At 37.7% G+C, this 27,020-nt stretch overlaps 1 protein-coding gene across 29 annotated transcripts in view; it reads right to left on the bottom strand.

The window, feature by feature from the left end:
• Window positions 1-27,020, bottom strand: part of BIRC6 (baculoviral IAP repeat containing 6) — a 263,300-nt gene that overhangs the window by 39,793 nt on the left and 196,487 nt on the right. For all 29 annotated transcript variants that reach the window (XR_004669772.3, XM_034952910.4, XM_055108071.2 and 26 more), the window contains one exon: window positions 3,698-3,908. Coding sequence is in view for 28 of the 29 variants with exons in the window: in XM_034952910.4 (XP_034808801.1) it covers window positions 3,698-3,908 (211 nt within the window). In the remaining variant the exon portion in view is untranslated. The remainder of the gene's footprint in view (window positions 1-3,697; window positions 3,909-27,020) is intronic.

Genomic DNA, 27,020 nt, shown 5'->3' on the forward strand with positions numbered 1-27,020 from the left:
ATACAATTTTATTTGAAGAAAAGAAATTTGCATGTCTTGTGTATGCTTGTTAAAAAACAAAGACAAAAGAGAAATAAGAAAAAAAAAACAAGGCAATATATTAGGTGTATAAAAATAAGTAGTAAACTATGATTTCTCTTACTTAAAAAAAGAACCATACCAAATACATGTACTTTATTCACCCTTGGATTTCACAGTAATAGAGGCAGAAATATTGTAAAATGTTTCTGAGTGTGTGATACATAGTATGTATGTATGTATGTATTTATTTATTTTTTGAGACAGAGTTTCCCTCTGTTGCCCAGACTGGAGTGTAATGGAGTGTAATGGTGTGATCACTGCAACCCCCACCTCCCAGGCTCAAGTGATTCTCGTGCCTCAGCCTCCCAAGTTCCTGGGATTACAGGTATGCACCACCATACCCAGCTAAATTTTTGTATTTTTAGTAGAGATGCGTTTTGCCATGTTGGACAGGCTGGTCTAGAACTCCTGGCCTCAAGTGATCAGCCCACGTCAGCCTATCAAAGTGCTGGGATTACAGCCGTGAGCCACTGCACCCGGCCGTGATACACAGCATTTTTAAAGTTACAGCTCCAAACCCTCAAAAAAACACTAAAATAGACCCTGAAAGTGATACATTAACAAAACACATTTTCCTGAATCATTCTCTTCTCAGAGTATTCAAAGATTTTTGTGAAATACAGTTGGGAATGAGGCAGACAGGTGGGGTGGGGAGCTTTGAGTCAGTGTTAAAATTAAACTAAGGCCACTTTCTGTGGGTATACACTGTAAGGGAAAAATGGATTACTTTGTGAACTCTGTTAGAAAAAAAATACATCTTAAGTTGTGACAACTGGAAAAGAATAGATTTTACTCTCTCTGTGAAGCTGAAAATGAATTCTCTATATGGTAAACCTTGAAAGGAAAGTAGAGATGTAGTAACATTATTAGTCTTTACCAGTGTCGTCTTATAACAGAGGCTGCACAGATTAGCAGAGACCATGAGGGTTTCAACTAAAAAGTATATTCAAGTCTTAATACAAAATATAATAATCAGTAAAAAGAATTACTAAAAATATGTACTGCACAGGGTCACTGTAAAGATAAAATAATCTAATGAAATGAGCTTTACGAACAGTCATTATATCTTCACATGCATATTTTGTTGGTACATAATTTATAAGTCTGAAGAATGTTCTCTGGCTGAAGTAAGAATAAAAGAATTTAAATGGAATAATTTCATCCGGTTAATCAAATAGAAAAATAAAGAGCTCCAGTTAATTGAAACTCAGTTATCCTCTATCTGAAATTAAATTTTCATGGTGAATTAACTGGTGTATTTTTATACAGAAGATTCCTTTCTCAAAAAATTATAGTGTGTTATGTGAACAGGAAATAGATTAAGCTAAGAAAAGCAAATAGACCAAAGAGGCACTATAGGTGTCCAAATTTCCTGCAATAAGAATATTCTATAATTACCTTAGAATTCAATACTCTGTAACTCCATTTTTGGAGGATCTAATAGAAATTATAGCATAAGGAAATACACAGTTTAAAGAAGGATATTATTATTTACTGGTTTTATTTTCACTTTGTAACACTATAAATGTGTGATACTGTTTTTAATCAAACAACATTCCAAATCACTATGCAATTTTTCATCTAAAAGACAAAATATACCTGGGTAAAAAACACTCAAGGTTTTATAAATTTTCAGTTTTAGTTATAAGCTAACAGAGTCATCTCAAAACACAGAAATGTAAGGTACAGAAATACAGGGCAAGATTCCCCTAAAAAGACATGATGGCAGTTTCAAAGCTCAGTATATATTATACATATTGATATACTGAAAACTATGTTTATTCTACAAGAATAAGCAACACAGATGGCCAGGGAAGGGAATAAGATGTTTTAGTAGACACTTCTCAAGGAGGCATTAGCTCAATGAGACAATCAGATGTTCAGTTCAATTATGATACCACACTATTGTTATATTATTACACTAGCTTCCTTGGTTACCAGTGAGAAAGATTCTGGCGGGAGGGCCACAAGATAGGAGGGGACCAAATACAACACTATTCTCTTCTCTACAAAAGAAAAAATATCACACTATCAAAGAAAATATACCTTTACATTTTCCATTACTAGTAACAGAGTTGTATGAGTCTACAGCTTTTTATCTCTACCAACTGGCTCTTCATTTCATCTTTTCTATAATTTATGATTCTGACTGCCTGGCAGTGAGCCATCACCACCATATAATTCACCCATGTAATCAAAAACCACTTGTATGCCAAAAGCTATTAAAATAAATGAATAAAGTGATAATGACAACACATTAAGCCAACAAAGTCAGAACTCCTTCACAAGGTGATTTTTCCCTCATAGGCAAAGACTAACAAGAATTATTCTTCCAGTGACCAATTCTCTATGATCTTTTGATCTACACTATTTCTTAAGTCATAGGTTCTTAAAAAATAAGTGAGAAAAAGCAAAGTAAATACAGTAAATACGGTAAACGACATTAATTTACTCAAAAGGTAATTGACAAAGGAGTAAACTTCCATTAACAGTATAAATGCTTCAAAATTCAGAATTAGGCCATCTTTGAGGAATAAACTGACAATCACTGAACAGATTCTGCCATGAGAAAGGAAAAGGTCACTGAACAGATCCTGCCAAAGGAAAGGAAAAGGTTTCCTAGGTTATTTAAAAAAGAGTTTTGACAGAACTCATCGTCTGAATCTACTAAGGTGTAAACAAACTAAAAATAACAATTCGGTTTTCCTTAAAGATAAGCATTAAGACTTATTTTAATTCCATCAAATACTGAATCCTTTGACTTCTAAAATAAAACAGAAGTAATCCATAAACCTAACAATTATACTTCTTAGATTCTATCTGCAGAGATTTCTGCAAGCACCAAAAGATGTATGTATGAGGTTATTATGAACTGAAAATAACCTAAAATCTACTAATAAATAGTTAAATAAAATATAGCACCTAAATACAAAGGTGAATTCGAAGTATTTAGAACAATGTCAGTGATATTTATTGACACTGAAAGATGTCTCTGACATCAACATTATGTGAGAAACTAGCATCTATTTGTCTAACAGGTACAATGGGACACCATTTAAGAAAAACTTCACACCTATAGCTATGAGATCACACAGGGAGATACTGAATAAGCAGTTGTGAATAAATGTTTCTAAGTGTATAATTTGGGTGGATACTTTTTCTTTGTATGTTTATTTATTGCTTGTGTGTGAGGGTGTGTATGTTTCTTTTCTTTTTTTTTGAGACGGAGTCTCGCTCTGTCACCCAGGCTGGAGTGCAGTGGCGTGATCTCGGCTCACTGCAACCTCTGCCTCCCGGGTTCACGCCATTCTCCTGCCTCAGCCTCCCGAGTAGCTGGGACTACAGGCGCCCGCCACCATGCCCGGCTAATTTTTTGGTATTTTTCGTAGAGACGGGGTTTCACCATGTTAGCCAGGATGGTCTTGATCTCCTGACCTCGTGATCCACCCGCCTCGGCCTCCCACAGTGCTGGGATTACAGGTGTGAGCCACTGCACCCAGCCGAGGGTGTATATGCTTTTAAAAAGCACATATCACTGAAAAACAAAAACACCCATGGAGTTATTTTAAAAACATTGTTAGAGGCAAACTCAAGAGAAATGAACATTGTATAGTACCTTAAACGGTTGGTATAGGTATCAACACAGGTCTTCATTTTGGCTAACAATGTACCAACAGAAGTTTGACATTCTGACTGTTCTTCTTCCTCTTCACCGTTCTCTGTAGAAAGGGGCAACAATAGGGGCACCATGGCAGTACAAGAAGCAATGGCCCGAAGCAATTCCAGCAGTGCCCGATAGAGTGGCACATGTCTTGCCATGTCCAGAACTATAAGGAGAAGAAGAAAAAGCACAAAATGAGAAAATGTACAATATAAAAGTAGGTCCACAGGAATGTAGCTTTTACCTGGATCTTACCAAGGTCCACAGCTGACCCGGCTGGGCACGCTCGTTCAGGCCTGTAATCTCAGTAGTTTGTGAGGCCAAGGCAGGCAGATCACCTGAGGTCGGGAGTTCGAGACCAGCCTGACCAACATGTAGAAACCCTGCCTCTACTAAAAATACAAAAATTAGCCAGGTGGGATGGCGCATGCCTGTAATCTCAGCTACTCGGAGGCTGAGGCAGGAGAATTGTTTGAACCCGGGAGGCGGAGACTACAGTGAGCCAAGATCATGCCATTGCACTCTAGCCTGGGCCACAAGAGTGAAACTCCGTCTCAAAAAAATTACAGCTGACCCTTGAACAACACAGGTTTGAACTGCACTAGTCCACTTATATACAGATTTTCTGCCAGCCTGAGACAGCAAGACCAATCCCATCACTTCTTCCTCATTAGGCTACTCAACATGAAGACTCTGAGTATGAAGACTTTTATGATGATCCACTTCCATTTAATGAACAGTAAATATATTTTCTATGATTTTTTTCTTAATATTTTCCTTTCCTTAGCTTACAGTATATAATACATACAACATCCAAAATGTGTTAATAATCAGTAAGGCTTCCAGTCAACAGTAGGCTATTAGGAGCTAAGTTCTGGAAGAGTCAGGAGTTATACTTGGGGCCGGACACTGTGATTCACGCCCATAATCCCAGACCTTTGGGAGGCCAAGGTGGGAGGATCACTTGAGCCTGGGAGTTTGAGACCGGCCTGGGCAACATGGTAAAACTTCCGTCTCTACAAAAAGATAACAAAAAATTAGCTGGGCATGGTGGCGCACACCTGTAGTCCCTGCAACTGGGGAGGACAAGATCATGCCACTGCACTCCAGCCTGGGTGATAGGGCAAAATCCCACCTCAAAAAAAAAAAGAAAAAGTTATACTTGGATTCTCAAATATGTGGGGGTTGGTACCCTTAATACCTGCATTATTCAAGGGTCAACTTAATAGGTTAGTTGCTAAATGGAAGAATGCAGCAGATATTTATGAAGCACCAATATACAAACTATAATAATAGGCACTTTTGGAAAACAAAAAAAAGTAAAGTATCAAGTTTAGGGGAGAACAAGAAATGTAACTAAATAGCTAGTTATATTACATATAGAAATGATTAAATACCCCAGATAATATATTATGGCTGGAAACATATTTATCAGTATGAAGTGGAAACTTTTTTGAACTAAATTGAATGATGAAGTTATTTTATCTTTTGTAAAAATGAATGACAGAATTGCAATTTATCCATAGTCTATTTCAATAAATCAACTTTCTTTTTAGTAAAAAAGAAAATATTGCCTATGTTAACTTCCAATTACTAGCTATAAATCAAATGAATTTTGTATTAAAATCATTTGCATCTAAGAATGAATTCCTTACTCGAGGAACACATGTTGCTTCTAAGGCTTTTATAAGTTGTTTTGTTGGGTTTTGTGTTGTATACCAACTGGAATTTACTTTTGTGAATAATGTGAGATAAGGATCTAACATCTCTCTTCCAATGACAGTTACTGAACAGCCATTCCGTAAACATTTACCGGCAGGGCGCGGTGACTCACACCTGTAATTTCACCACTTTGAGAGGCTGAGGCTGATGGATCACCGGGGGTCAGGAGTTCGAGACCAGCCTGGCCAACATGGTGAAACCCCATCTCTACTAAATATGAAAATTAGCTAGGCATGGCGGCGCAGCTCTGTAATCCCAGCTACTCAGGAGACTGAGGCAGGAGAATCGCTTGAACTCAAGAGGTGGAGGCTGCAGTGAGCTGAGACCACATACTGCACTCCGGCCTGGGTGACAGAGCAAGACAGTCTCAAAAACAAACAAACAAAAAACATTTACTGAAAACCTGTTCCTGGACAGGCTGGGAATAAGCAGTAAAGAAAACAAAAATCTCTACCATCAAGTATCTAACATTCTAGGCGAAGGACATGAGTTACATTCTTTTCAGAAGCTAGTAAGTATTCTAAATGCTATATAGAAAACTAAAGCAGGGGAGGAGAATTGTGGGAGTCCAACTAGAGGTAGGAATTGCCTCAGTGCCCACAGAGCTATATGGGGATTAAGTTGTAACAGGATGAGGCATCACCTAGCATCCTGTACTTTGTATGGTAACTGATGTGAAAGAGATCTCTACAACTGATGTAAAACAGAGACTATCAGAGCTTAATGACAGTGAGGCTATTTGGAGTGACGTTCAAAGTGATGGAAGAGAAGGTCATTTTACACCTTCCAGTGATGATGCAGAGGACAGGGTAGTATGACTACCATTCTTTCCTTGTTTCCCCTTGTTTCCACATATACTTGAGTATGAAAGCCCATTTTCCAACCCATGAACAATGTCACAACATCCTTACTATAATTTTATAGTATTATAAGATACTATGTTATTCAGGAAAATCAAAATTATATCCAAAAGTTACTAACTGATAGGCATAAAACACAATGTCAGTACTTGTGAGGATGTGGAAAAGCTAGACTCACATATAGGTAAAAGCGCAAACAGGTATAGCCAACTGGCATTATCTATTAAAATTGTAAATGCCTATATTCTATGACTCAATAATAGCACTTGTTACTGTCTACCCTACAAAGAAATGTTCAATACAATACTGTTTTCAACAGTGAAAGCTCGAAATGATCTACCAATAATACCATAATCAAACAATAACATTCACAGTAATACAATAATAGTGGAAGACTTCAACACCCAACTCACAGCACTAGAAAGATAATTGAGACAAAATTAACAAAGAAAACATTGGACTTAAATTGGACTTTGGACTAAATGGACTTAACAGACGTAGGACAGTCTACTCAACAATGACAGTATATACATTCCTTTCACCAACACATGAAACATTCTCCTAGACAGACCACATGTTAGTCCATAAAAGGAGTCTTAACAGAATTTTTAAAAATCGAAATCATATGAAGTATCTTCTCAAGACCACAGTGGAATAAAGCTAGAAAACAATACCAACAGGAACATTGGAAGCAGTACAAATACATGGAAATTAAACAGCATGATCCTGAATGATCACTGGGTCAAAAAAGAAATTAAGGCAAATTTAAAAATTTTTTGAAATGAATGAAAATGAAACGCAACATCAGAAAAACTGTGGGATATAGCAAATGCAGTGCAAAGAGAGAGAAGTGTATAGCCTTAAAAGCCTGCATCAGAGAGTGGGTAACAAATCAACAACCTTACATGCACCTCAAGGAACTAGAAAAGTAAGAACAAACCACACCCAAAGTTACAAGAAATAACACAGACCTAAATGAAATACAGCCCCCCCCAACAAAAATATACAAAGCATCAGCAAACTGAAAAGTTGGTTTTCGAAAAGATAAACAAAACTGATAAACTATTAGCTAGACTAACCAAGAAGAGAGAAGATCCAAATAAACAGAATCAGAAATGAAAAAGGAATACAACTGATACTACAGAAATACAAAAGATCAGGGACTATTATGATCAACTATACACTCAACCTAGAAAACCTAGAGGAAACAAGTAAGTTCCTGGAAACATACAACCTCCTGAGATTGAACAAGAAACAAACTGAATTTCTAAACAAACTAATAATAACAAGCAGTGAGATTCAACCATAATAAAACATCTCCCAACCAAAAAAAAAAAAAAAAAAAAAAGCCCAGGACCACATGAATTCACAGCCAAATTCTACCAAATATAAAAACAACATACTGATACAAGTCCTCCCAAAACTAAAAAAATTAAGGAGGAGTTTCTTCTCTCTAACTCATTTTATGAGGCCGGTATTATGCTGATACCAAAACCAGGCAAAGATATAATAAAAGCAGAAAACTAAAGACCAATATCCCTAATAAAGTCAGACACAAAAACCCAAAACAAAAAACAAGTAAATCAAATCCAACAGCACATCAAAAAGATAATACAGTAATGGCATGGTGGTTCACACCTGTAATCCCAACATTTTGGGAGGCTGAGGCAGGAGGATCACTTGAGACCAAGAGATCGAGACAAGCAAGGTCAACAGAGGAAGAAAACCTGTCTCCACACACACACACACACAAAATTAAAATTAGCCAGATGTGATGGCAAAAACCTGTATTCCCAGCTACTTGGGAGGCTAAGGTGGGAGGACTGCTTGAGACCAGGAGTTTGAGGCAAAAGTGGGCTACGATGACACCACTGCACTCTAGCCTGGGCAACAGAGCAAGACCCCATCCCTTAAAAATAAACAAATAGGCCGAGCGTGATGGCTCACACCTGTAACTCCAGCACTTTGGGAGGCCGAGGTGGGTGGAAAACCTGAGGTCAGGAGTTCGAGACCAGCCTGGCCAACATGTTGAAACCCATCTCTACTAAAAATACAAAAATTAGCCGGGTGTTGTGGTGCAAGTCTGTGGTCCCACCTACTTGGGGGTGCTGAGGCAGGAGAATCACTTGAACCCAGAAAGTGGAGGTTGCAGTGAACCAGGATCATACCATTGCACTCCAGCCTGGGTGACAGAGCGAGACTCCATCTCAAAACAAACAAACAAACAAACAAACAAACAAATAAATGGCCACGCACTGTAGCTCACACCTGTAATCCCAGCACTTTGGGAGGCCAAGGTGAGTGAATTGCTTGAGGCAAGGAGTTCGAGACCAGCCTGACCAACATGGTGAAACCCTGTGTCTACCCAAAATAAAAAAATTAGCCAGTCTCACAAGCTGATCTCAAAATAAATAAATAAATAACTTTTAAAAAATAAACAACAAAAAAAAGATAATACATCATGATCAAGTATGATTTATCCCAGGGATACAAGGATGGTTCAATATACACAAATCCATAAATGTGACACATCATAATAACATAATAAAGGACAAAAACTCTATAGTCATTTCAATAAATGTAGAAAAGCATGTGATAAAATTGATATAAATCCCCAATAAACTGGGCATAGAAGGAACACACAACATAATAAAGGCCATATATGAAAAACCCACAGCTAACACTATACTTAATGGGAAAAAGCTGAAAGCATTCCCTCTAAGAACTGGAACAAGTCAAGAGTTCTCATTTTCACCACTCTTATTCAACATCGTACTGGACATCTTGCCAGAGTAATCAGGCAAGGGAAAAAAAAAGGCATTCAAACTCAAAAAGCAGGAAGTCAACATTTTCCCTGTTTGCTGAGGATATGATCTAGAAAACCCTAAAGACTCCATGAGAAACTCTTGGATTTGATACATGAATTCAATAAAGATTCAGGATATAAGATTAATATATGAAAACGAGTAATGTTTCTATACACCAATAATCATCTAGCCAAGGATTAAAGCAAGAAAGCAATCTCATTTACAATAGCTACAGAAAAAAAAAAAAATGAACAAGTGTGGTGGCTCACGCCTGAAATCACAGCACTTTGGGAGGTCCAGGCTGGAAGACTGCTCGGGTCCAAGGTCTTAAGACCAGCCTGAACAACACAGTAAGACCTTATCTCTACAAAAACCAAAAAGGAAATTAGTCAGGTGTGGTGGTTCATTCCTGTAGTCCCAGCTACTTGGGAAGCTGAGGCAGGAGAATCACTTGAGCCTACCAGGTCGAGGCTACAGTGAGCTCTGATAGCACTACTGTACTCTAGCCTGGGCGACGGAGCAAGACCCTGTCAAATAAAATTAAAAATAAGATAAAATAATAAAATCTAAAACAAAATACCTAGGAATATATTTAACCAAGGAAGTAAAAGGTCTCTATAAGAATAACTACAGGCCAAGTGCGGTGGCTCACGCCTATAATCTCGGCACTTTGGGAGGCTGAGGTGGGGAGATCACTAGGGGCCAGAAGTTCAAGGCCAGTCTGGTCAACACGGCGAAACCCCATCTCTACTAAAATACAAAAATTACCTGGGCCTCGTTGTGGGTGTCTGTAAACTCAGCTACTCAGGAGGCTGAGACACAAGAATCACTTGAACCTGGGAGGCAGAGGTTGCAGTGAGCCCAGATCACACCACTGCACTTGCACTCCAGCCTGAGCAACGGAGGGAGACTCCATCTCAAAAAAAAAAAAAAAAAAAAAAAAAATAGAGACATGGGAGACTCCTCCAAAAAGTGGGGTTTGAAAAATATCTACTGGGTACCATGTTTACTCTTCCAGTGATGGGTACACTAAAACCCCAGACTTCACACTATGTGCAAGAAATGTGTGCTTTTTTTTTTTTTTTTTTTTTGAGACTGAGTTTCGCTCCTGTTGCTCAGACTGGAGTGCTATGACATAATCTCAGCTCACTGCAACCTCTGTCTCCAGGGTTCAAGCAATTCTCCTGCTTCAGCCTCCCAAGTGGCTGGGATTACAGGTGCATGCCACCATGCCGGACTAATTTTTGTATTTTTGGTCAAGATGGTGTTTCACCATGTTGGCTTGGCTGGTCTCGAACTACAGATCTCAAGTGACTGCCCGCCTCGAACTCTCAAAGTGCTGAAATTACAGGCATGAGCCACTGCGCCCAGCCAAAAAAGGTGAACTTCTAAAAAATAACTTTACATTAATATTTATATTCTTTTCCTTTTTTTTTTTTTTTTGTGCCAAGGTCTCACTCTGTTGCCCAGGCTGGAGTGCAATGGTGTAACCATTGCACTTTGTAGCCTCGGCCTCCTGGGCTCAAGGATCCTCCTGCCTCACATTCCAGAGCAGCTGGGATTACAGGCACATGCCACCATGTCCAGTTAATTTTTTCTATTTTTTCGTAGAGTTGGGGTTTCACCATGTTGCCCAGGATGGTCTCGAACTCCTAAGCTCAGGCAATCTACCTGCCTTGGCCTCCTAACATGTTACGATTACAGTGATTAATATTTCAAATAGATTATCCTGAAAAAAAAAAAAAGATAAAACTTTCCTTTTAAGGCTATAGTTTCTTTTGACCATTTCTCTCCTTCTCCACTCTTGTTTGTTTGTTTGTTTTTTGAGACGGAGTCTCGCTCTGTTGCCCAGTCTGGAGTGCAGTGGCACGATCTTGACTCACTGCAAGCTCCACCTCCCAGGTTCATGCCATTCTCCTGCCTCAGCCTCCCAAGTAGCTGGGAGTACAGGTGCCCGCCACCATGCCTGGCTAATTTTTAATTATTATTTTTATTTTTAGTAGAGAAGGGTTTTCACTGTGTTAGCCAGGATGGTCTCGATTTCCTGACCTCGTGATCCACCCACCTCAGCCTCCCAAAGTGTTGGGATTACAGGCGTGAGCCACCACACCCGGCCTCCTTCCCCACTCTTTTACCTGGTACATCATTTTGGTATACATCCATCTAATCCATTTTCTATATGATGATGTTTCTCTGTGTGTACTATTATGTGGATTAGGTATTATCATCCCTACTGTGTGTATGAGAAACTAATATTTACTAAGTTGCACAAGCAGCTAAATAGGAAGTAAGAAGACCAGTGAAAACCTGGTACATTTAGCTTTAGTGCTTTCCCCATTATCCCATGATACTTCCTGAACTGTCCAGTATGGCAGCTACTGGCCACACGCTATCTAAATTTTAACTAAAATGTAAGAAAACTAAGAATTCAGTTCTTCAGTTGCACTAACCACATTTCAAGTGTCCCATAGCCACACAAGTCCTTAATGAATGGCATAGATACAGAGTGTTTTCATCACAACAAAAAATTCTTTTGGAAAGTATCATCTTCAAGAGACAAATTCCTGACATTCTCTTTTATAAATACAAGCCAGGAAAGGTATGTGGATATGGGGATTCCCCAAAAGAAAAACATTTTTTTAAAAAAGCATAAGAAGTGGGTAGGCCAGGTGCGGTGGCTCACGCCTGTAATCCCAGCAGTGTGGGAGGCCGAGGCAGGTGGATCACCTGAGGTCAGGAGTTCAAGACCAGCCTAGCCAACATGGCAAAACCCCGTCTCTACTAAAAATACAAAAACAGCCAGGTGTGGTGGTGTGCGCCTGTAATCCCAGCTAATCGGGAGGCTGAGGCAGGTGAATCGCTTGAACCCTGGAGGCAGAGGTTGCAGTGAGCCAAGATCATGCCACTGTACTCTAGCCTGGGTAACAGAGACTCTGTCTCAAAACAAACAAAAAAAGAAGTGGGAAAAGAATAATGTCTTTATTCTCAGAAAACTGATTCTCTATTTGGAAAATACGGTAAATCCACAGAAATACTATTAGAATACTAAAGTATGTGGATGCAAAATTCACATAAATGAATACTGTTAATTTTATATAACAATCAACTGCAAAATAGAGAAACTGCACAATAGGAAATACAACAAAAATACACAAAAAAACTTATGATGAAAATATCTATGCTGCAGGACAGAGATGATAGTCTCAATAAACAGGTGTATCATATTTACAATGGACATATACAACAGAATAAAAATGTCAATTAAAAAAATATGTGAGCTGGATGCAGTGGCTCATGCCTATAATCCCAGGATTTGGAAGGCTGGGGCAGAAGCATCTCTAGAGCCCAGAAGCTCAAGACCAGCCTAGGCAATACAGAAAGACCCAATCTCTACACAAAATTTTAAAAATTAGCCAGGTGTGGTAGTGCCCGCCAGTAGTCTCAGCTACTCATGAGGCTGAAGTGGCAGGATCACGTGAGTCCAGGAGGTCGAGGCTGCAGTGAGCCATAATCACACCACTGTACTCCAAGCCTGGGCAAGATCCTGTCTGTATAAAATTTAAAAAATTAGCCAGGCATGGGAAGCTGCAGTTAGTCATGATTATGCCACTGCACTCTAGCCTGGGACACAGAGTGAGACCTTATCTCAAAAAAGAACCTATTTATGTTTATTAATATGCAACTGTTTTAATTACTAAATGCCCATTATGTAGCCATAAAAAATTAGAATATGCTTTATGCTGTACTGGAGCAAATTCACAAGTACTATAATGTCATTTTGGGGTGGGGATAGGACAGTAAGGTATAAAAATGGGTTATATGGTAAACATAACCCATAAATGTTAATAAAAAATAAATGATTATTTGGGTAAACATAAAACAAAACACAAAAAACAAAAACATAAAAAGAGGGAGACTATGTGATATGGTTTGGCTGTGTCTCCACCCAAAACTCATCATGCATTGTAGTTCTCATAACCCCTATGTGTCATGGGAGGAACCCGGTGGGAGGTAACTGAATCATGGGGGTGGTTACCTCCATGCTGTCCTCATAATAGTGAGTTCTCACGAGATATGATGGTTTTATAAGGGGCTCTCACTGCTTTGCTCTGCACTTTTCCTTGCTGCTGCCATGTGAAGAAGGACATGTTTGCTTCGCCTTCTGCCATGATTGTAAGTCTCCTGAGGCCTCCCCAGCCCTGCAGAACTATAAGTCAATTAAACCTCTTTCCTTTATAATTCACCCAGTCTCAGGCAGTTCTTTATAGCAGTGTGACAATGAACTAATATGTATTTATATTTACTTGTTATATATAGATTTCCTATAAAGAAATATAAGAAACTAGTAGCACCGGTTAGTACTATCTGTAACTATTAGTACTATTAGTTAGATTAGTACTATAGGGATAACTATAGTTTATCCCTAATGAGCTGTTATTGGTAGGACAGAGGCAGGAAAACAGCTATTTATTAGATACCACCTTAAAGCTTTTGAATTTTAAAATGTGGAGAACAGAATACTTAAGAAAAACCTGATGTAATTTAATTAATAAAATATGTCTTATAGGGGAGAAGTACATGATATTGTATATTTAGGTATGTGTTGAATTTTATAAAAACTAGATACTCCATAGTGTCTAACTTCCTCTTTCTACCCAATATCAAGATAGATGGTTTCTACTTTCAAGAACTTGATGGATACAAAATATTCCACTGTAAGGTTCTAAAACATTTAATTAGTAGGAAAGCTTGAATATTTTACTTGGTTTATGAGAACTCAATTTTTCTTGCTAGCATGAGAGGGAAGATCCCTGCAGATCAGATCCCCAGTGAAACTGGTACATACTCTTTAAAAGAACACAACTATCTAAAATCTCTGGAAGTGGTCCTAAGAGTATGCAGCAAATGAAGAAACATTTATTCAAGAAAATGTACTAAAACTCAGTAAGAAAAGCAAGAGTCTGTGGTATGTGAATCAAGATGCTGCTCCTTTCTTCCCCACCCTCAGCTCAATGAGAAAGAAAAACCACTCCAGCTGGCTACAGCCAAGAACACAGGCCTCCCTCTCCCAGAGGTCCAAGTTGGAAAGCTATGCCTTAGTACAGAGCTGAAAGCCTGCCTTCCTAGCGGGGTGAGGGGCAGGATGTCAGCATTTCCCATCCTACCACAGCAACCTCCTGCTGCTAAGTTAGAAGGTACACATGGCTAAGAAGTTGACATTCAATCCCCTCTTCTAGCCAGCCCCCACTCATGGGGCAGAGAATTTGAAAAGATATTTCTCTGGAAAGGATAGGTGAATAGTCAATGAACACATGAAAATATGCTTAACATAATTAGTCATCAAAGAAATGCAAATTAAAACCACAATGAGATACCATCTCACACCCAGTAAGATTATTGTAATTTTAAGTCAGGTAATCCATGTAACTCAACAATTCCATCCTAGGTATATTACCAAAGGAATTCAAAGCAGAAACACCAATAGATATTTGTATCTATTTGTTGCTCACTGCAACATTTTTGCAACTGCCAAAATGCAAAAACAAATAGACACCAACTGATGGATAAGCAAAATGTAGTACACAGCCATAAAATGGAATGTTGTTCAGCCCGAAGAAGTTATCAACTACTGATACATTCAACATCAATAAACCCTGAAAACATTTTGCTGCATGGAAAAAGCCAATTTAAAAAGACCACATATTATATGATCCAATTTACATAAAATATTCAGAAAAGGCAACTCTATACAAGGATAGAAAGTAGATTATCAGCCGCTTAGTGCTAGAGAAGATGAGGGGATGGAAGATGATAACTAAAGGGTACAGGGTTTTTTTGTTTGTTTTTTGTTTTTTGAGACAGAGTTCCATTCTTGTTGCCCAGGCTGGAGTGCAATGGCACAGTCTCAGCTCACTGCAACCTCCGCCTCCCAGGTTCAAGCGATTCTCCTGTCTTAGCCTCCCAAGTAGCTGGGATTACAGGCGCCCACCACCACACTCGGCTCATTTTTTTATTTTTAGTAGAGACAAGGTTCACCATGTTGGCCAGGCTGGTCTCGAACTCCTGACCTCAGGTGATCCGCCCACCTGGGCCTCCCAAAGTGCTGGGATTACAGGCATGAGCAACTGTGCCTGGCCAAGGGTACAGGGTTCTTTATGAGGTGATAAAAAAAAATTATCAAATTCACTTTGGTAACAGTTGTACACATTTGTGAATATAATAAAAATCAATGAATTGTATACTTTAAATGGGTGAACTGAAGGGTACCGAATTATCAACCATTAAAGCTGTCACTAAAATTTTTTTCTCTTAAGTACCTATTCATATACATTTGCTCCTTTTTATACTGAAATATTTATTTTCTTCAATTGCTTTAAAACACTAATACGAGGAAAAGCACCCAATAAACATTGCATATATTTTATAAATGTTGTTTTATTTTTCAAATATATGAAAATATAAGACTTGAATGTACAATCATGTAGCCTCTTTTCAACTTGAGACTGGCACAATAATGAAGCCTTAGAAAAAACCTTCCCTATTCCACAGTTTTCTCCTGCCCCCCCATTTTAGCTACATCTGCTGGAATGGAATCCACAGGAGTTTTGAATGATTTCCCTGTCTACATCGAAATATTTGAAAAATCAGAATTTATACTGATAAAAATATAGCCAGGTACCCAAAGATTACCATTTGCACTGCTTTATAAACTCATTTAGCAAAGTAGTGCACATAGTATTTCACCGTTCTCAACCCTCTTCATGTAACATACAAAGAGAAACAGAACAGAGGACACATTGTTCCAACCAAAACCCCAGCAAGTTATTTTGTGGCTATCAATCAAATGATTAAGTTTCTACGGAAAGGCAAAATATGTAGAATAGCCAGCACAACACTGAAGAACAAAGTCAGAGGACTGACACTATATGACTTGACCACCTGACTATAATGCTGCGACAATTAAGACAATGTGGTACTCACGAAAGAATAAACAAATAGATCAGTGAAACAAAACTGGGAATAAAAATCTGTGTGTGAATGTTTATAGCAGATCTATTCATAAATGCCAAAAAAAGGAAGCAATCAAGATGTTCTTCAAAAGGTGAATGAATAAACACTTACATATTCATACAATGGAATATTTTTCAGCGATAAAAATGAAGCAGCCACCAAGCCATGAAAACACGTGGACGAAACTTAAATGTATATTATTAAATGAAAGAAGCCAATCTAAAAGGCTAGATCTTATGATTACAACTATATGACATTCTGAAAAAGGCACAACTATGGAGACAGTACAAAGAACAGTGGTTACCAGAGGTCTGGGGATTAGGAAGGGATGCAGGATTAATAGAATTTCTTAGGGCAGTAAACTCTTCTGTGTGATCCTGTCATGGTGGAATACATAAAATTGCGCATTTGTCAAAACCCACACAACTGTAGAACATAAAGAGCGAACTCGAATTTCAACTATAAATTTAGTTAAAAATAACATACCACTATTAGTTCATCAATTATATGTACTACACTAATGCAAAATATGAATAATAAGTAAACTGTGAGTAGGAACTGCATATATGGGAACTCTGTACTATCTGCTCAATTTTCTGTGAACCTAAAAATACTCAATAGCAATTTAGATAAAATTATAAAAGAATACAAGTAATACAAGATATGTTTATGTTTTAAAAATTAAATTATTATGAAGGTATTAAGAACAACCAAAACCACAAAATGAGAATCTTCTTCTCCATACATGAATAATGAAGACAGTCTAGCATGTTAAAGTTCAATAAGGAAGAGAAGGGGAAAAAGAGATCCCACAAATTTGCAAGCACAAATATAACTGATAATTCCAATTGTTAAAATCTAGAAATAATAATAATTTTATTTTTTTTTAAGTTGGAGTCTCGCTCTGTCACTCAGGCTGGAGTGCAATGGCATGATCTCGGCTCACTGCAACCTTCACCTCCCGGGTTCAACCAATTCTCCTGCCTCAGCCTCCCGAGTAGCTGGGATTACAGGGGCCCACCACCACGCCTGGCTAATTTTTGTATTTTTAGTAAAGACGGAGTTTCACCATGTTGGCCAGGCTGGTCTCGAACTCCTGACCTCGTGATCCGCCCGCCTCAGCCTCCCAAAGCGCTGGGATTATAGGCGTAAGCCACTGCCCCCAGCAAAATCTAGAAATAAATAAATAAATAAATATATGATTAAAGCATTATTTCTTCATATAAACACAAAAGATAATCCCAGAAACTTTAAAAAAAACTTTAGGTTCAAAAAAAACCTTGAATATAATTTACAACTAAAAAAAAAATCAAAATAAAATGAAATCGAACGATTTCAAATTTCATAATTAATGAATATTAATCAGAAAGTATATCACTCATGAGCGGGCACAGTGGCTCATGCCTGTAATCCCAGATATTTGGGAGGCCGAAGTGGGCAGATCATTTGAGGTCAGAAGTTGCAGACCTGCCTGGTTAACATGGTGAAACCCCGCCTCTACTAAAAATACAAAAATTAACCAGGCGTGCTGACACGCCTGTAGACCCAGCTACTCAGGACGCTGAGGCAGGAGAATCACTTGAGCTTGGGAAGTGGAGGTTGCAGCGAGCCAAGATCGTGTCACTGTCCTCCAGCCTGGGCAACAGAGCTAGACTCCATCTCAAAAAAAGAAAAAAGAAAAAAAAAAAAAGTATGTTACTTGGAGATCAATTTTTTTTTTTTTGAGATGTAGTCTCACTCTGTCACCCAGGCTGCAGTGCAATGGCATGGTCTCGGCTCACTGCAACCTCTGTCTCCCAGGTACAAGTTACTCTCCAGCCTCAGCCTCCCAAGTAGCTGGGACTACAGGCACGTGCCACCAGGCCCGGCTAATTTTTGTATTTTTAGTAGAGATGGGGTTTCACTATGTTGGCCAGGCTGGTCTCGACCTCCTGACCTCGTGATCCACCCGCCTCGGCCTCCCAAAGTGCTGGGATTACAGGTGTGAGCCACCGCGCCCGGCCTACTTGCAGGTCAATTTATAAAGCACGAGATGTTATATTAACAAAAAAAAGTTGGGCACAGTGGCTTATGTATGCAATCCCAGTGACTCAGGAGGCTGAGACAAGAGGATTGCTTAAGGCCAGGAGTTTTGAAACTAGCCTGGGCAACATAATGAGAACCTATTTCTACAAAAAATTTTAAAACTTAGCTGGGCATGGTGGCAGGTGCCTGTAGTCCCAGCTAATCAGGAGGATGTTTGAGCCTAAGAGTTGAAGGCTGCAGTGACCTATGAGCACACCACTGCACTCCAGCCCGGGTGACAGAGAAGACTATGACTGAAGAAGAAAAAAGAAAAAATATATAGTTACATTATATTCACATGTAAACAAAAGGGCATAGAGAAAACAACACAGCTCCTCTGAAATAAATGAAACATGCTATTCCCTCTTATTTAACTGGTATATATTTTACTCTATTGAGTTAGCATTAGGAGAGGCCAACTGGGAATCTTACATTATGGAAATAGAAGAAGATATTCTCTTCATATCAAGGAGTATGAAGGCAAAAGCTAGCAAAACAAGGTAATAATAAGCACTGGCACACGAGACTGGGAAAAGTCCAAAAAATGTGAGAGATAAAATTGTGTGTTTATTTTACAAAAATCTTTAAAATTTTAAAAAGAACTTTAAATTTCATTACTGTACTTTAAAAAATATCTCAAGATATCAAATTTCTTCATTTTAAACTAAAAATATCAAGTTTTTTGTATTTCTGTATTTTTCTTGACAACCATTAGTTACGTTAAGTATGCTTTTCTTTAAGTCAAATTCTATATTAATGCATATGACAATCTATGCCTATGTCTGGAACCTGACATGTGTTATTTATATCGGATTTATTATTATTGTTGTCATTATTTTTTTGAGATGAAGTCTCACCCTGTTGCCCAGGCTGGAGTGCAGTGGCGTGATCTCGGCTCACTGCAACCTCCGCCTCCCGGGTTCAGGCAATTCTCCTGCCTCAGCCTTCCAAGCAGCTGGGATTACAGGCACCCGCCACTACACCTGGCTAATTTTTTTGTATTTTCAGTAGAGACAGGGTTTCACCATGTTGGCCAGGCAAACCCTTGACCTCAGGTGATCCACCGGCCTCGGCCTCCCAAAGTGCTGGGATTACAGGTGTGAGCCACTGTGCCGACCTTATTTTTTTTTTTTTTTTAAAGATTTTGAAGACCCCCCCCACCAAGAGGAGAACTTGGAAAACTAATGTAGAGCTGATTTATGCTCTCCTTTTAAGACATGTGCTTTTATTGTAAATTAATGTGTACTGGTGGTCAGCAAGCAACAAGAATGGATAAAGACAATAAACCCTTAATAAAAACCTGCCTGTTAAAGCACAAAACAACATAAAAACTACTTCAATCTTGAACTCTTTCATTCTATTTTTGCCATGAAGAGCTTCATCAGAAAACCCTTAGATGTCTTCAAATTTAGCTCCTTTACACATACTTCACTGTTATTACAGGACTCAACGTGCGCCTGCCTGACAAAGAACAGAGGCACAACACGCTGTTATGCAACACCATGTCTCCAAGTGCAGCTTGCAGCTCCTTTACTCAGCAAGCACCAAATGCATGTTTAATCAGTGTTACAGCTTACAACCAGGCAAGTGAAGTCACTATCCTTCCAATCCTCAAAAGGGCCTGTTTGCTGATTTATGCATAGCTTGAAGACTATCTTGGAATTGTCATCAACAGCTACAGATGCGGGTGTGTGACATTACAAAACTTAGGCCAATAAACAATTTTTTTCATTTTTATAGTAGTAACTGGTAGTAGGGAGAGGAATAAAATCACTTTCTGCATTTGGAACTAAAACATTTCAATGGGGAAAAGTATCTTCAAACAGCTGAAAAGAAAAAGAACAGTGTAAAGGTTCATCAGACAGAAAATTCAAAAGAAATAACCATAAACATTAGCATTTTGGAGGAAATATGTGATTCAGCATAAACAAAAACCTAAAAAAACTAAAAAACAGAGCCTATTTACAGTGTGACTTACTTGCAGAGGCTAGCAATTTACATCAAATAGTTACAGTGAAATTTACCACAGATTACTAACAGCGAAGATACATCCCTTCAGGATATACTGAAAACATTTGCCATCTTTGATATGAAGCTTGTTCAGGTTTTGTTCACAAGCCCTCCATGAAGAGAAAAGGTTCATTCATCACTATTGTGGACTAAAGCAACATATCTGATAACACTTTACTCCTGATGCAATGTAGGGTAAGCAGCACTTCTCTTTTAATTATTTTAAAACTCTGATATTTAGTAACTCCATTATTTTAAGCTTAAATATGTGATGTGTTTAATCTGTGGAAATAAATCTTTTATTAAGAGATAAACTCTGCTATTAATTGCTTTTTCAAAATATTAGTAAAATGGAATTAATTTCAATACTAGATTATAAAATTAATGACACAATGATCCTCTAATCTTCAAAGGAAAAAATTATTTAAATCCCTATTCTGCTCAACGGCTCCCCAAAAGAGTTGCTTTAAAAAGGAGTTGATGTTCTAAACTTACCGAATTGTGTACACTAAGTATGTGTAGTTTTTTGTATATAAATTGCAGTTCACATTAAATACATCAGCCTAGTTAGATATGTAAAAATTTTTAAGTATCTTTGTAGCTACTAAATACAGAATACGTAAATGGCAGAATCTAACTTCTACATTTTCATTATATTTTCGGCTCTTCAGCCCAAATGTTAAAAATAACAGATTTTAAATTCTATTAAAATACACTCAGTTACTATCATTTTCCAACACGTTAACAGACTAAAGTAGGACTGCACACTGAAAAACTACGCAAGAAATGCAACATGTATAATAAATACATTTACTAGCTCTCTGCTAGTAAATACATTTTCTAGCAATTTTCTAGTATTTACTAGCTAGTATTTCTTTTCTAGCAATTTTCTAGTATTTACTAGTATTTTCTAGCAATTTTCTAGTATGTACTAGTATTTGTAATAAATACATTTTCTAGCAATTTGCTTCACAATCATTCTCTTTTTCTCTAGATGAAGACATTTTCTGGGAAAACTGGTACTTCTGTCATCACTACAGCAGAAGATGTTAAGAAGCAAGAAGAGAAGAAAAAGAAGAATCTATCTTGACTATGTTAGGTATAGCTGGAACAGTACTTAACCTCTTAGTGATTGTTTTGGTCTACATCCATACCACACTCTGAAGGCCTTGTGCAAGGGACTGCATTCAGGGCAAAACCTGGCTCTAACAAGAAAGATTTAGAAACTATCCTTTAAAAGCACACCTCCAGAATATTAAGACATACATCCCAGGGTAACTCCCTTGCTCTAAGAGCAATTACTATATGATGCTTCCAGCTTGAGGAATAAAATTATAACAAAGCAAACAGGCAAATTTTAACTTTACACAGAGGAAAAAAACAGGACAAAGCAATGAATATGGACACTGAAGATGGACTACTCCAAAACATACAAGATTTAGTAATGTATACAAGACACAACAGCAAAAATGCTACAACCATTTTTCTAAGAGTACATATAAAATATATATTAATTAAAATAAAACTGCATTTAGGTTTGTGTTTTCCTTAAGCCTCTAGTAATCTACTTAATACAGGAAAGGGAAATTTAGTCAGTATAGGAAAGAAGACTATGAAAATGTTCAGAAAAATGAAGTTTTAGTTAGCATTAATGAACACTGAATATTTTAAAAACTGTCTTTGGAAATTATATTTTAGTAACTCCAAAGAAATGAGCCTTAGCGTGACTTTTGGTAGTTAAGCAGTTGTAAAGATAAGGCCACATAGAAAAATAAAGACTACATAGAAAAGAAACTTTCTTGTTTCAATAAAGTATTGACATTATTTCTCTGATAAATGTGAGTAATACAAAATAAAACTACCATTGTTAACATTTTAATATATTCTCTAAGTAAACTGGAGTAACTCTTTCTTTCTTTCTTTTTGTTTTTTGAGATGGAGTCTTGCTCTGTCACTTAGGTTGGAATGCAGTGGCTCGTTCTTGACTCACTGCAACCTCTGCCTCCCGGGTTCAAGCAATTCTTGTGCCTCAACCTCCCAAGTAGCTGGGACTACAGGTGCCCGTCCACCACACCCGGCTAATTTTTGTATTTTTAGTTTTGCCATGTTGGCCAGGCCGGGCTCGAACTCCTGACCTCAGGTGATCCACCCACCTTGGCCTCTCAAAGAGCTGGGATTACAGGCTTGAGCCACCGAGCCTGGCCTGTAGGACTTTTTTAAAGCATTTCATGATTTACCATAAAAACATCTAGTTTGCATAACAATTATATAGCGGAAATACAACTGGCATAAACAAATCTGGAAACAAACACAGCTCACTCTTAACTGGGATGTTTCATAGAAGAAATGGAGAGTTATGGCTAATCTGGTAGGTAGTTACGTGGAAATCTGATTAAGCTTTTCTTAATAGCTGGACTACAGTGTGAAAGGTGACAATATAAGGATTAGGTACGTGAGCAGCTCATAGGAGAGAAAGGACTACTCTGGGTAGTCAAGAATGGTATCCCTGAAGTGTCTGAGATGTGAACTAATACTTTAACTTTACAAATCTGTACAAATCAAAGCAATTCAAAACCCATCTAAATTTTAATTTAAGCAACCTGTCCTCCCCTTATAAAACTTACCAGTCATAATTATTTAACACAGAGTGATATATTCTATACCAAAGTCATTTCCACATTGGATGCCCTTGACAAAAATGAAAACTCTAAATGAAAGGAATTAACATTTGTTGATAAGCACTTACGTTATAGATACTCTGAGTCGCCATCAACATGTCTTGCTAGTGACCATATATAGAAATAAATACATTAAACATGGGCAAGTGTTTTAAATTTTATTGGTACTGCTCAGCTAATTGTCACAAAAACTACAGCCATATTAAAATACTATTAAAATATACTTTGGGCTAAAAATAAAGTGGCAGGTTACTCTACCTTTTTTTTTTTTTTTTGAGATAGGGTCTACTCTGACACCCAGGCTGGAGTATAGTGGTATGATCACGGCTCACTGCAGCCTCGCCCTCCTGGGATCCCACTTCCCGAGTAGTTGGGACTACAGGCGAGTGTTGATTTTTTGTTCTTTTGTAGAGACAGGGTCTAAGTTGCCCAGGCTGGTGATCCTCACGCTTCAGCCTCCCAAAGTGCTGGGATTGCAGATGTGAGCCACCACGCCTGGCCTGCTACTCTAATTAGTAGAATAATCTGATAGATTATTTTATTTTTATTTTTTTATTTTTTTGAGATGGAGTCTTGCTCTGTCGCCCAGGCTGGAGTGTAGTGGCTCACTGCAACCTCGGCCTCTGGGGTTTCAAGCGATTCTCCTGCCTCAGCCTCCTGAGTAGCTGGGATTACAGGCATGCGCCACCACGCCCGGCTATTTTTGTATTTTTAGTAGAGACGGGGTTTCACCGTGTTGGTCAGGCTGGTCTCGATGTCCCGACCTCGTGATCTGCCCGGGTCAGCCTCCCAAAGTGCTGGGATTACAGGCTTGAGCCACTTCACCCAGCCTATTTTATTTTTTAATAGAGATGAAGTCTCACTGTGTTGCCAAGGCTGATCTCAAACTCGTGGGCATAAGCAATCCTCTCATCTTGGCCTCCCAAAGGGATTACAGGCATGAACCACCACCACAGCTCCCAGACTCTTTATTAAAACAGTACAAAGAAATGGCATAATTTGACAGTTTCATATGAACTATTACCATGAAAACTATAAATAAGGATACACAGTTAAGTATCATGTTACGACAGCTCGACAATTTTTCATTATTTGTTTCTCAGGCAGTGTATATCAACAAAATAAAGTATTTTTATAAATAATAAAAATTATGTATTTTCTATTGGTATCAAACCTTATCTTTTCCTGTAAGAGCACTAATACAATTTCTATGTCCTTTATAATTTGGAGAGCCCTGAGACCTAGCAAGATGGCTAGGTTTCCAACTGCACATTTACTTTGATGTAACTACTAAGTAATTCAAATTTAATAAATGTGGTCATATTTAAATTAAGACATTTGTCATGACAACAAAATTAACCTTATTCTCAAACAGTATACTTATGAAATTAAATACCTACTCTTAAAGAAACATATCCAAAGGTAACATAAAGTAAAAAAAAAAGAGCTTTAAACATACAAAATACACTGTGAGAAAAATCAGATGGTATATCAAAATGCAGTAATGGGTTTTGACACATTATAGTTTGTTATAAAACTGTCAAACCAATATTAGGGAAATTAAAAATTTTAATCCTAGTATATACCATCATTTAACTAAGATAACCAGCCAATTCAGTAGATTTTATAATTTTCCCAATGAAGTCCTGTGCCTGCTCTCTCATGTCTACCTTACTCTAACACATCACTTACTCATTTTTATTTTTCATAATGACAAAATCCATTTATATCTTGCTTTTCAACTTGAAAATAAGTGAGTTTAATAATCACCACGTCACTAACCAGTTAAACTTGAGCAACTGAATACATTTCTCTAGATTTCATTTGTTCTTTTCTAATCTGTAAATTGTCAGATTAACCCGGATAACAGCAATTTCCCTTGATAATCTGAAAGAATATTCATCCCCATATAGTAAGACCACTATTAAAAAGGTAAAGATTTATTTCAATAAGAATTTGTAGCATACCCCACTAAGTTAATGGCAAATAATTTAATGTGTGCTGAGACTTAATATGCTCTCTTCTCAAAAAAGGAACATACTATTTTCTAAAATAGGTGAGGGTCTCTAAAGTTAACATTCTGCCTGTTAACATTAACATCTGAATATTACCAAATACTTCTTAAAATGAAACAGGATCTCCATCTAGTGGCCAGTGGGGTAACTCCATACTATACAGGGGCTAGAGAAAAAATGATTCTGGCCTACAAAACGCAACTTTCAGAATACCATTTCTTATGAAAAGTGGAAGTGAAAATGTTGAGAAAGAAATTAAAATGAACAAATAATATATTTTCCTATCTAGAACACTAACAGATGTCTTTATTTTAGTAAGCAATAAGAAACAAATTATTAAAGCATCAAACTTACTATTTTGAGTAACTGGAACCATAATGTTAACCTTTGATAAATCTGATTAATTTAGCCTAAATATGAAGATTTATGTTTCTGCTGTAATGCCACCAAACGCTTTTTTTTAAAGTCTCCATTCATTTACAGGCTGGGTGGTGGCTCATGCCTGTCTGTAATCCCAGCACTTTGGGAGGCCGAGGTGAGTGGATCACTTGAGGTCAGGAGTTCGAGACCGGCCTGGCCAACGTGGTGAAACCCTGACTTTACTAAAAATACAAAAAAAATTAGCAGGGTGGGTGGCGGGTGCCTGTAGTCCCAGCTACTCGGGTGGCTGAGGCATGAGAACTGCTTGAACCCGAGAGGCGGAGGTTGCTGTGAGCCAAGATCATATCACTGCACTCCAGCCTGGGCGACAGAATGAGACTCTGTCTCAAAAATAAAATAAAAAAATAAGTCTCCATTCATTTACGTATCTAAATTTTCCTCTCCACCCATTTTAAGATCTACAAAAAGAGGTCAAAATAGTAGGAAAACTACTGTTAAGTCACAAAAATCTTATGCTAGAAACAGTGAATTCAAAAAGATGAAATACCAGGAATTTATCTTTTTTTTTTTTTTTTTTTTTTTTTTTTTGAGACAGAGTTTCACTCTTGTCACCCAGGCTGGAGTGCAGTGGTGCCATCTCGGCTCACCGCAACCTCCGCCTCCTGGGTTCAAGCGATTCTCCTGCCTCAGCCTCCCAAGTAGCTGGGATTACAGGCATGTGCCACCACACCTGGCTAATTTTTTTTTTTTTTTTTTAGTAGAGATGGGGTTTCTCCACGTTGGTCAGGCTGGTCTCGAATTCCCAACCTCAGGTGATCCACCTGCCTCGGCCTCCCAAAGTGCTGGGATTACAGGTGTCAGCCACCGTGCCTGGCCAGGAATTTATCTTAAGAATATTAAACGTATAAAGCTCTGGATACATGTTCCCAAAAGCATCTAATAATTTTAAATTTTACAAATTAAAGTAACAATCTGAAAGTAAATTGTTTAAATAACGGCATAGCCATTATTATGCAAGTAAAAAGTTCTTAGGCGATTATTTAATGACTAAATACAATATACTTAATGATTAAATCACTAAATATAATCAGTGCCTACCTCTGGAGAATAGGATCGGTGTCTCAGTTACAGAATTGTGACAAGTTAGTAATGGAAAAAAGGTTGTCCTTTCCTCTAAGGAGCTTATATGCTCCCTCTATTCTGGTAATAATTTTACAACTAACAATATTCTCTTTTTACCTTTGATGCAAAGATGTTCAGAACTAAAACTGAAGATCAATTTTATGTGCAATTATTGTTGATCCTTATGGTCAGCTTAGAATTATCATTTAATATGTTCAGGCCAGTTTTTAAACTTCTATTGAAATAAAACTGACTTAGCTAACCAGCTACATAGTAAACTCATTAATATGAGAACTTGAAGGTTTTATTAAAATGAGGAGCAGACTCTGGTATTCATCTCAATCTTTAACAGTCATTAAACATTAAAGTTTAAAGATTACAAAGTATCTAATGTATACCTGTAGCCAAAAAATAAGGGCAAAAAGGGTGTGGGACAGTAATAAGAAACCACAATTGACATTTAAAATTAATGGCAGACCAATCTCTGCACTGAAAGGAAGGCATAAACTAGTGTGTTCCTATCTTTTCTTGTCTTGCTCACCAATCATTTAAAAACATGTTATAGAAAGAAAATGTGCATTATTTTACTAAAGTTCTCAGAAAAGGCT

This window comes from Pan paniscus, chromosome 12, assembly GCF_029289425.2.
Source record: "Pan paniscus chromosome 12, NHGRI_mPanPan1-v2.0_pri, whole genome shotgun sequence".
Classification (NCBI taxonomy): Eukaryota; Metazoa; Chordata; class Mammalia; order Primates; family Hominidae; genus Pan; species Pan paniscus.